The sequence below is a fragment of the Lactuca virosa genome, chromosome 2, assembly GCF_052849685.1.
Source record: "Lactuca virosa cultivar CGN04683 chromosome 2, Lactuca_virosa_CGN04683_v6, whole genome shotgun sequence".
NCBI classification, from domain to species: Eukaryota; Viridiplantae; Streptophyta; class Magnoliopsida; order Asterales; family Asteraceae; genus Lactuca; species Lactuca virosa.
In genome coordinates, this window is record NC_136427.1 from 276,906,056 (window position 1) to 276,918,251 (window position 12,196).

The following is a 12,196-nucleotide window of genomic DNA, read 5'->3' on the forward strand; positions in this document are numbered from 1 at the left end:
CCATCGGTAATCCTCAACGTGGCGGGCGCAGGCGCCGCCACCGCTCCTCCCCCTCCTTGCAACCTCCGACGATCGGCCCGCTTGTGGCCGGTCTGGTTGCAGTGGAAGCAAATCAAGCCCTTCTTGGGGCAATCCCTGATCACGTGGCCTGATTGGCCACAAGCATAACATCCCGAGCCCGCCCCCCCGGCAAGCCCCACTGTGCGGTTTACCGCACTTCGCACACCGGCCACGGCCTTGCTGGCCCCTGCTGGAAGTGTCTAAGGTCTTAGGCTTTTTAGCCTGACCTACCGCCGCTTGTGCCTGCTCCGGCTTCCGCTTGGTGCGGAAGTCCAACTCCATTTCCCGCTCACGGGCCTTCTCCACCATCTCATTCAGGGTTTTGCACCCTGTAAAACTCACAAACTCACGGATATCATCCCTCAGCATGGAATGATATCTCGTCCGCCTCATATCCTCATCCGTAGCGTACTGTGGGATCAACAAAGCTCGTTCCCGAAACTTGGCGGTGATCTCCAACAAGTCTCGGTGGTCTGCTGAAGGTCATGAAACTCCCTCACCGGTCGTTGCACCTCAATAGGTGGTGCAAAATCCGCATCAAAACGTCGAACGAACTCGGCCCACGTCATCTCAGCCACACCGGCTGCTCCCACCTGGCTGGTCACCTCACCCCACCAATCCCGGGCTCTGTCTCTCAGCATACATGAAGCAAATCCAACCTTTGCCGCATCCGGGCAAGAACTCGTGCGCTGGGCGTTCTCGATGTCCGCCACCCAGCGTCGGCTGACAATGGGGTCCCTGACCCCGAAAAACTCTGGCGCCCCACATGCCTTGAACTCCCGGAACGAGGGAGTTCGGGCCCCAATCTGGCCCGCAGCAACCTCAGCCCTGAATGATCTGAGTCTTTCCTCGATGATCTCCATAAGGCCTTCCTTGACCGTCCCAAAAATGACTGGGGTGGCGTCAAGGATGCCCTTCGTAACCTCAGCTGCAATGATATCGCGCAGTCTCTCATCAATGGGCTCAGTACCGCTGCCCGATCCAGACCCAGACCCTGATCCTGATCCCCCTGTCCCAAATCGTGTCACCACCATGCTGAACTGAAATGTCATAAACCATAATAATCAGGTCATATATATATAAGGGATCTTCCAACACCGGTCCTCCTTAGAGCTGTCAAATCTAACATTGGTTCGGGTACAGGTCCTGTGTTTTCAGTAGACGAGTCCAATACTACCTTCCACACCTACCTGTACTTTTCCCCAAGGCTCTACCTGATAACTCCAATTCGTCCCAACATAAATCATAACCCACAAATCACTGCATAACCCAAATCCCAGGCTGTCCTATGATTTGCTCTACCCATGTCAATCAGACCAATCATAACAGGTTGCCTTTATGCATGCAAATTATACACAAAAGTGATCAAATAGACTTTCGAATAAAAGATTCTACCCTAGGACCACAACCAAACAAGGAACAGGAAATAAGGCCAAATCAATCATTCTGAGGCTATAAGCTCCTAACCGTATACAATTTTAGAAGCATACACATAGCAAGTCTCATACGATCATCAAGCTCAAATATCAGTATAACATGGCTAACACATTTGGAACTACTTACTTGGCTCGGCCGATCGCGCGCGTTGCACTCTCTTCTTTTCATTTCTTAAAAGTTTTTAACTTTTATTTTGAAAACAATTTATCATTTCCTTAGTTTGAGTCCTGACACACCCGAGAGTGTGCCTGAATCCCTCAAACCAAGGCTCTGATACCAACTTGTAACGACCCAATTTTCAAAACAAAATTTTCATTTTTAATTATCCAAAATGCATGTTTACCATCCACAAAACCAGTTACAATTGTTTTCAAAACATATCAATCACAACTTTGTGTTAAAACATCAGAGCGTCCCGTAACATAATAATGAGAGGTAGAGTGCACGTCACGCCATCAAGCCTTTCCTTTGCCCTTGGGGTCAGATGTACCTGAAACAAATCCACAAACTGTAAGCTAATGCTTAGTGAGTTCCCCAGATCATACCACACATACAATTCAAATATCACATATCCTACTAGCCCTAGGGCTACATACATCACATAAGTCATGCATACAACCGATAAGGATGTCGTGGGATCGTCCCCAGGGTCTTACTCCAGGATGCCATGGGTTCTCCGCATGGTCTTACACCTAAGTGCCATGGGCTCTCCCATGGTCTTTGATAGGAAAGCCATGGGCTCTCCACATGGTCTTATATCCAAGTGACATGGGCTCTCCCATGGTCTTCCATACAATATACCACATATATCAAAGCATACTTCCTAGTTCATACCAACTAACATGTATCAGAATACAATCTCAACTAGGATACTACACATCATAAAATGGGCCATCCTTGGTGCCTTATACCCATTGGTATGGTGAGGAGACCCACCTCTGTCTGCTGAATACAAAGTTGTTCTCCTAACGGTCCGTAACCTTCCGTGCTGAATAATAATATTAAACAATGTTAGGACTTTAATTAATCAAAGGAAACCCAAACTCCAAACCCTTCCATAAGGTCCAATTATCCATCCCTTGCTAATTGGCCCAAAGTCCAAGTCCAAAATCCTTAATAGGCCTCTTGGCCCAATAAGGCCCAATCAATATGTACATGGCCCATAACCGATGATATGACTCATAATTCCCAGAAAACAACCATGCCCAATAATCAAATGAGGCCCAATAGCTCCAAGGCCCAAAACAGATTCGGCCTAACTGTGATGCGCACGCTCGACGTAGCATCTTGGTACGCGCAGCGTATTGGGGTCTTGGGACTACGCGCGGCGTACACTGGGTTACACCCAACGTACAACCAGTTCAAGCACTTTCTCCATTAAGTGCTTAATACTCGTTTCCTTTATGTCCAAAAGCCAGATCTAAGTTTGTTAAGACGTCCTAAGGCATAAAGTTGGCAACTTTATGCCTTTGCATGCCTCATAAACACCCAACACTTCTATTAAGACCTTTCCAAGGTCTTTAACCCATGCATGAGGCCAAAACTCCCATCAAGACTCAATTTTTATGGTTCTAAAGGACCAAGGGACCTCAAATCTGTCATTCCCATCTTTTGGAGTTGCTTAGCTCACAAGAGGAGGTCCAAAACCAACCAAAGGGACAAAACTAGAAAACCCTAGCTAGATCTATTGATTTAAATGGAAAGGTGCAAGCTTTATACCTCCAGAAGCTCCTCAAGGTCGACAATATGCAGGTTCTTGAAGCCAAATGACACTACAAGCTTCCTTGCCAACTTCTTCTTCTTGGATGAACACAAAAAGGACCAAAAATGCACTCTTGAAGCTCAAAATGCACTCACAAATGATATTAGGGTTTTCAGAGGCGTTTGAAGGTGAAGGAGGCTGTTATGGGTGAGGCTCAAAAGAGTTAAGGGTGTTTATATAGGTCTCAAGTCCGAATTTTAGGGTTTAAACATCCTGGCACGTACGCCCAACGTACGTGCTGCCTCTCCGCGATCCTCCTTGCCAAGTACGCTAAGTGTACTCATAAGTACGCCCAGCGTACTTAAAGGTCTCTTATGATATAATAGAAGTACTTCAAGGGTTACAAGGTCATACCTGATTTGGAGTGTTACAATAAGTGGTCACCGTAATTTCTCATAATATCAATTTTGGTTTCTAATTTTTTCAATTTTGGTTTTTTTTATCTTTAAGGATGGTCCTTGTGGTTTAAAAACTTTTCATATATATTCATTATAGATAACACCGTCTTTTTTGGAAAACAACGGGGAACGTTTATGGTGGCCTACTGAAGATGATCATTGTAAGAGAAAGAGAATGAGAGGTGGGGATGGGGATGGGGTAGGGGTAGGGGTATATTATATTTTTTTCTTTTTTAATTGTTGCAATAAAAAATAGAAAAATAAAATAAAAAGGGTAAAGAAGTCATTTTATATGATTCCGAGACCAACCACGATAAAAATTGAAACCATAAGGATCTTTCATGAGGCCAAAAAAAAAGTTAGAGACTAAATTTGATATTTTGTAAAACAATATGGACCATTTATGAACATTTGTTCTTTATTTATTTAAAACTTCATGAATGGTTCATTGGTTTGTAAAAAACGATTTTTCTCTCATATACCATGCACGTGTTTTGATTTAACGGACCAAAATAGAAGTGTTAGCCATATGGACTATCTATGAAAAGTTTTAAACCACATGGACCATCCTTGAAGACAAAAAAGTTAGAGACTAAAATTGATATTTTGGGAAACCGTAAAGACAATTTATGAAGAGTTATCTTACATCAACTCATGTTTTCCACATAAAACAAAAATCTACTGGAAAAATAAATATTCACAAACTTTTACATGACCAAATAATAATAAAATATGCAAATAGACCTCACGAACAATATAAAACATGAGGGTTACAACAGCACTCTTATTCATTTGTGAAAATCAAATTCAATGAAATGATATTCCTGATCATTTGAACTCCGGTGGCTTCAAAAACAAAATACATCTTACAGTCATGTAGATCACATTCCTTACTTTTGTAACTTTTTAGTCGGATCATACTTCATCTTAAGGTTTAGGCAAAGAGCTCATCAAACTTTTGTAACCGGATTGGCACCATGTTGATATGATAGGCGGAAAGATTCTCTCCTAATCCCCAAATGTTGAATTTGTATGAGGAGAATCCGGTATATCCTATATCTTAAGAATTACATCCGCTTTATAAGGTGTTCTTGTAGGATTGAATACAAAACGATAATTCATTTTCTCATTTTACTAAAGTTGATTTTTCACAAATGAATCATAGAGTATTGTAACCCTTATGTATTATATAGTTCGTGGTGAGCAAAAAATCCATTAAAATTGCTTCCAGTGTATTATGTTATAGATATGGTAAGAGACTTTTCCTCTTTAGGTATTGAGATGAGAAAGTTTACAAAAGCTAAATATATAAGTACTTACAAAAATGTTAATCGAAACCTCGTCTTTTGTCACCGAGATAATTTTCATAGTTTTGGATTGTAAAAAACGAGGTAGAATTTTTGTTAGGGTTAAAATATAATGGACAAATAGGCCACGAAACCGTAGACGAACCATGATTATGTAGCCCACTTGATGAAACCACAATAGTGTTAGCCTTATTTGTGTTTGGGTGGTTATTTTTGAAAAAAAAACTTAATCTTTGGCTAATTTGTGGAAAATTTTAAGAAAAGTGGCTATATTTGTCATTTTTCATTTTTTTATTTTACGACCTTATTGCTTTTAGATGTAATTTTTCTGCAACTATTACGTCTAAAACCTATAAGATAGTGACCATCTTTGCAACTTGTAAAATACTTATTCTAATAAAAGAATAGTTTTATTCTCTTTTTGACATGTGTCATCATATTAGGCCTTATAATTAATGCATATATTTTGTTTTTGCCATGTGGCACTCTATTATGTCTCGTAATTAATGCATGTCACTTGTCAACTTATTGATTCTCCATTTCAAATTTTAAATTTTAAATTTCCCACTCTAATTACATTAAATTGATAACATTAGAATAAAAATTAAAATAAAATTAACACAAATTATAAAGTGATATATTTTTACATATTTACTTAAATCAATGATTATAATTTTATATAACTAAAAAATCTCTTAATTAATAATTTATTTAAAATAAGTGATTAATAATTTTAAGTTTTTACTATTAAAGTTTAATTAATTTTATAACTGTGGTTCCCACGGGTTATAAACTAGTATATCTTAATAATAAACTCCATTTTCAAGTTGCAAGCACCGATCTAGACTTGTATAATTTGTTATCATCATGCTCATAAATTTCCGTGAACATCCACTTATTATGCGGTGCTTTTTTCATATTAATCTTATCAAATGAATTCATCTCATCATTCTCAGTCGACAAAAAATAGTTTGTTAATGGAGAGTATGTATCGGGAAGTCTTCTTTATCTAGTGGAGCTTCTAACAGTTTAGTGTTTGAATATATACACTTCATCAGTAGTTTTAAAACTCCTACTCTCCTTTGCGTTCTCGGTCTCTCTTATCTCTAAAGTAATTATAAGATACTTACTATTGAAAAAAGTGATATAGGGACATACATATCAGTATAAAACACTCCAACTTCCCAATCTTGGGTGACATTCTCATATTCATTAAGATAACATTTTTCTATTTGCCAAGGACACATGGCTCACATAAATCAAAATCTACATGCTTGAGTTATGGAATCCTACCTTTGTATCTAGTATCTTTATACATTTCTCACTCATATTCTCTGGTCTCTAGTGTCAAAGGGTAGATGTACCCATATCATTAACATCGTTTAGTCATGTGATCTACGTCCACAGAGAGTTTTTTTATTAACAAGCTTGAAAACCTAAAGTACAATAAAACCCTAACTATCAGTCGTATTATATATGCAAAGTACAACACTTAATCATAACCAGAATAAGGTCAGGCCTAGCTGTGTCGGGTTTCTTTACTTTGTTCCATTGGGTCAATATGCATTCGGGTCGTCACTTCTCAAGTTACATTTAACAAGTAGTAATTAGAACTATATGAACAAATCAATTACAAAGAAAACAAACATGAACAATCTTATAAGTTATCAATAACACTTGCAACAGACCATACGAGTAATTGACACAATAACCTGATCACATCCACTACATAGGTTGTGGTGGATAAAGAAGAGCAGCCTGTTCTTTCTGGTATGAAGAAAAAAAAAAGAACTAAAAAGTAGAAAATGTATTTGCAATGAACACTCTTATGTTTTGATTTTGTAGTAATTACAAAGATAGCATGAAAGGGATACTGGGATAGTATTAATACACCAATAGAAGGAGAAAAGCCGGTCAATATAGATTAATACACTAACATCTAATGACATTGGCATACAACCAACTTCACTAAGAGTAACGATCATATACAATATAGTCATACCCCATGTAATGTGTATTTGTGTGCTTTGTTGTGTTGTGGCCACTATAATACCCATGAAAGGAAAAGGCATACTCAAATATGATACAACTGACAAAAGCATGCAGCTTAATGATACATAATACACAAAAAAAACCACTAATGGTGTAGGAGAAGAATGTGTCAAAACTAAATATACATTACTATTTGGCATATGAATACATATTTCCTACCGAGGATCTAACAATGTTATAGTTGCTTCATCAACATCTGAAAAAGTGTAGTGCTGACGTGAACCTTCTTCAGCAAAGAAAGCAGGTTGTTTAGGTGGAGGTAGTGATCCCTCACCACCCAACATCATAACCACAGAGGACATAGTTGGTCTATCTTGTGCATGATTTTGTACACATAATAGCCCAACATGTATTGATCTTTTCACCTCTGAGATAATGCACGAGTTGCACAAAGATGGGCTCATTAGGTCAAGGTACTTGCCTTCTGTATATAGTCTCCATGCCTGAATGAAACCAAAAAGTTAATAAAATATTTTCAAAAGAAGATAATTAATCCATGAGATTTACTTACATGTCCAAGAAGGTTATCACTGAGATCTTCATGTGAGAATTCTCTGTTTTTCTTCCCACTCACTATCTCCAGCACCAAAACACCAAAACTAAACACATCTGATTTTATAGAGAAACGCCCGTGAAGTGCATATTCGGGTGATATGTAACCACTATAAAACACCAAAAAGAATGACAGATAAGAAAACGAACCCAATGGTGAACATTATTTAGATACTTACTATGTTCCAACCACTTTCTTCGTTTTGGCTGTAATCTGGTTTCCTTCAAACTCTCTAGCAAGGCCAAAATCTGATATTTTAGGGTTCATGTCATGATCCAACAGAATATTGGCTGCTTTGAGGTCTCTGTGTATGATTCGAAGGCGAGAATCTTGGTGGAGATAAAGCATTCCTCTAGCAATCCCATTGATGATGCAAAAACGTTGACCCCAATCAAGCATACAACTTTTGGTTTCATCTGCCAACACAAGATTACCATATAGATTTAGATTTAGATTTAACAGACTACTTTTACTTTAAAATGAAAATAATAGAATGATGAAAGAGCTGAACCGAATAGAAGTAAGTCCAGGCTTTTGTTAGACATGTATTCATAAATCAGGATCCTTTCATCTCCATCCATGCAGTATCCAACAAGCTTCACAAGATTCCGATGTTGAAGTTTAGCAACACAAACAACTTCATTGTAGAACTCATCATAACCCTGTTCAGAAGTTCTAGAAAGTTGCTTCACAGCTATCTCTTGTCCGGTTTCCAACACTCCCTAAAGATTATGGTCAGGAATATGATCAGCTTTACTTTTTCTGTTAACTGAGCAAAGCTATAATTCAATGCAAGAACTTACCTTGTAAACAGGACCAAAGCCACCTTCTCCAAGCTTATTGTCTATTGAGAAGTTATTGGTAGCCTTGGTTATTATAGATAAGCTAAAAAAATTCAGCTCTAGATCTTCCTTCTCTACATCTGAATTATGTCTATCAATGGAGTGTACCCTTCGACCTAGAAAGTGATATGTTGTATTATTAATATTATATATATATATATATATATATATATATATATAAGAGAAACAAGAAGATGTACTCTTCCGCATGGTTTACATTTTTTCTGAATAAAAGAATCATTTATTAAAGCATTGAAGTGACTCATTTGCCTTACCTCTTGCTTTCATGTAAGACCTTTTCTTTTTCATGCTGAAAACATACACTGCTACAGACAGGCAAATCAAGACAGCTAAAATTGGCAAGACTATGGTGAGTACTTGAATCTTGCTATTGAAATCAGGTTGGGGAACTGTAGGACCTTCATTTACAAAATGTAATATGTTTAGCAAACAGTTTATTCATTGTAAAGGGAAGAGGTAGTTTGTGGTATCAAGTTTATTCATTAGATTCCATAAAACCTAGACTAAAAACATGCACCATTCTGAAGAAATGTGTTTACCTGTTAGTAGGGATGCAGGCATTCTTATGTAAAGATCTTGATTCTCTGCAATGACCTTAAGATCCATCAGTTCACCAAACCATAGTAAGCATCCACTTCCCCCTTTTCTGATATCTAAATTTGCATAAGCTGTACAAGAACAATTTTTCTTGCAGGCTATCTCACACTCGCCAAGTGTCATGCTCCTATCGTACCATGAATATCGCGTGTCAGGAAATTTCATTTTAGTAACTTTCTGAAAGGCATCCCCACCCTTACAATCTAAAGGACTTTGGAGCTTACACCCATTAGACCAGTCTGCTATGTTCCATTGTTCTGGTTTTTTTGGTTCAAAACCTTCCATACAACTACAGGGAGGATTTCTGTTGATGTTACAGCTTCCATAAGGACCACAGATTCCATAGCGACCACAACTATCAATCAGACCACTTGTATACACAACCCAATTTTGACTTCGATTGTTCCAATGCCACATTGCTATGCTTCCATCCCATTTCAAACGTATCAACTGAACAACTGAAGTCTTAAGTTCAAATATATAATATGCTTCTTTCTGGTTGACAACAAAGTCAACCCAGTAAATTGGATTCGGCATCTCATTAGGCAAACCACTAAACCTGATGCCATTCCATGGTCCAAATCTTACATTTATAACTAAACCTTGCATCAAAAATATTTGTGGATATCCATTTGTATCTACATAATCTACATACTGACCTGGAGAAGGGTCATTGGGACCTTTCCATGATGTCAAGGTCCTGTTTATGCCTGTTACAAAGTCCATACCAAGTTTCATTCCAGCTAACAAAGTGTCACCAGGATAATCAAAACTTTGCCATAAGAAATTTGACTTATTAGAACTACTACTACTACCATCTTTTACAACAAAATTTCCAGTATCCAAAAGTTGTGCCACTGGATTGTTATTATACCTGACAAACGCGGAGGAATTGGATGACCAAATTAGGGTATCGCCACAGCAGGAAAGCAACAGGTGTCCCTTTCTATTGATTTTGAGGGTGCCTGTTTTATTAGGTATCGGAAACTCTCTGTTAGCAACCCATACCACTGTACCCGTTGATATCTTCTTGAACCATATTCCCAAGTATCGATTGTTGGAGTTAGCGGGGCTAAAGAAGCCGAGTTCATACATTTCTCCAGTTGAAACGATGGTCTCACCATCTTTGACGCCTTGATTTGCAGCTATGATGTTTACTGCAACAGAAATTGGCAGGAGCAAGAACAATGACATGGCGAACAATAAACTTGTGAAAAGGCCTTCCATTAACGATTTTACTGTTGTTCCTCAAGAAAATGTTGTCTGGCGTGGAGCGAAGACATAATAGGACCCAATAATTGTGATTGCGATGCCATTTATTGCCAAGGAACAAAGGCGGCCAAAAATAAATTTGTTTCTATTAAAAAAAATGCGTCTTGGAAATTTAAAGACTTCAACTTTACGGTTGATAGTACATGTTCTTACCTGTGTTTTGATCTACAGATGATTGAGCATATCTAATTCTCATTGAACTGTTCAAATTGAATACTTTAGATACTCTGTTCAAACTTCAAACCCTACAAATCAATCCTCTTTGCACTTTGAAAATAAATATCAGTAATTTGAAAATAAATATCAGTAATTTAAAAACTACATCTGAACTTTCTGAACTTTGCTGCAGTTAGCCGGTTTTGATCGATTTACAATGACGCTGTGACATCCTGAATTTTTAGAGTAAGTTACATAAATCGTCCCTATGATTTTGGATAATATGCAGGTTTCATCCCTAATTTTCTTTTCACTTGAAGGGTCCATGATAGGTTCAGTTGTGGTCTCCATCCCTCCCATTGACAGCGTTTACCTTTTCCGTCTATGTCATAGGTTCTATTATCTTTGACGAAAAAAAAATCAATGCCTTACCTTTTATATGTAAAAAGCATGCATTTTTTTTTTGAAAAATCAATGCCTTACCTTTTATATGTAAAAAGCATGTTTTTTTTTTTTTTTTTTTTTTTTCTTCCTGTTCGAGGTGAATTTAATTCTCATTTGCTATTTTTTTTACAAAACTGCAAAATTGGTCCCTGTGGTTTTTGAAAAAATTTGGATAAAATCCAAAAAGTTTCCGACTTGCATTGAAGGTACAAAATTAAGATTTTTCCGTGGTTTTGGTCATCAAAAAGTTGAAATGACTATTTTGCTCTTATTATTTCTATTTACATTTTCTTATTTCTTTTAATATTTAAATAATTATTTAAAAAAGAAAAAGAATAAAATGGGTCCACCCCCACTAATGCTCTCTCTCTCTCACACACGCATACATACACACACGAGAATTTTCTCCTCGGATCTTCTTCCCCACCTTTCATCTTCAACCCATCTTGTTGTATCTTCCATAATTCAGAAAACATGGCTCAAAAGCTCTGATGGGCATTTGTTGAAATTTCTCGGCGCTTCCGCTTCACGACGGTGTTTTCAATGGGCGTCCATATCTTCCATAAATCGGAAAACCAACCACCATCGCCACCTGTTGAAACCACTGAAACCACAGGTATGACACCTGCCTCAAAATGGGCATCTAAAGATCTCTACCACTAGCTATATTTGCCAGAGAGAGGGGAGGGGTTGCTGGTGGACTGAGCCATTGTCGCCGGATCTGTGTCAAACAACCTTCATCTGGTAAGACTCCTCTGAAATTGCACTAGGAGATCAAAAACACCACAATGAAGCCATAAGTGTCGTGATCAGCTTTAATCCTCCGATAGCTTCTGTAATTTGATGAACCTCGATTATAACCTTATGAAATTGCACCGAGAACCCTCATCGACCACCAGTGGGTTTTCCAATTCCTTGCACCTTCGATCCCATCAATTTTGATTTTTTAGCATTTGATTTTTTAGCATTTGATTTTTATTTCCCGAATCATGATGTTTTTTCATCACCATCATCCTACTCGGTTTTGATTTCAAGTATCGAATATGGTTTTGATTTTAGGTTTTAATTTATGATTTTGATTTTAGGTGGAGGATGGCAGCAATGATTTTAGCTTGAGTTCAAATCCAGATCCAAATCTTGACGTTTTCTCTTTAGATCTTCTATCGGTTCCTCCAACTATCGATTTGTGTGTGTTTATCTTAATCGACAATCCTAAAATACCCAGAAATTGATTTGTTTCTTCCTGATGCCATCGATTTGAGATATAACAGATTCGTCTCCATGGAAATAACTCC

General features: G+C 37.9%; 1 protein-coding gene across 3 annotated transcripts; it reads right to left on the reverse strand.

Moving 5' to 3' along the window:
• Positions 1–7,020: 7,020 nt before the first annotated feature.
• On the reverse strand, positions 7,021–10,633 carry LOC145161155 (G-type lectin S-receptor-like serine/threonine-protein kinase At4g27290). Of its 3 annotated transcripts, none has more exons than XM_079080610.1 (8): positions 10,455–10,633; positions 8,972–10,186; positions 8,687–8,830; positions 8,373–8,527; positions 8,081–8,291; positions 7,748–7,985; positions 7,528–7,678; positions 7,021–7,459 (listed from the first exon to the last, which is right to left on the reverse strand). In XM_079080610.1, the coding sequence occupies exons 1-8, from the start codon at positions 10,495–10,497 to the stop codon at positions 7,172–7,174; spliced, it is 2,445 nt and encodes an 814-aa protein (XP_078936736.1). In that variant the 5' UTR covers positions 10,498–10,633; the 3' UTR covers positions 7,021–7,171. The 3 variants fall into 3 exon arrangements, with proteins under 3 accessions (XP_078936736.1, XP_078936735.1, XP_078936734.1); XM_079080609.1 differs by having other exon boundaries at positions 8,972–10,292; positions 10,455–10,471; XM_079080608.1 differs by having other exon boundaries at positions 8,972–10,616.
• Between the last annotated feature and the right edge of the window lie 1,563 nt (positions 10,634–12,196).

Excerpts from the sequence above, each read along its gene's own strand:
- LOC145161155 (XM_079080608.1), bottom strand. The coding sequence starts at position 10,256 with ATGGAAGGCCTTTTCACAAGTTTATTGTTCGCCATGTCATTGTTCTTG. Across the intron at positions 7,679-7,747 it reads AAGAAAGTGGTTGGAACATA|TGGTTACATATCACCCGAAT; the intron begins GTAAGTATCTAA and ends GGTGTTTTATAG. Across the intron at positions 7,460-7,527 it reads GTGATAACCTTCTTGGACAT|GCATGGAGACTATATACAGA; the intron begins GTAAGTAAATCT and ends GGTTTCATTCAG.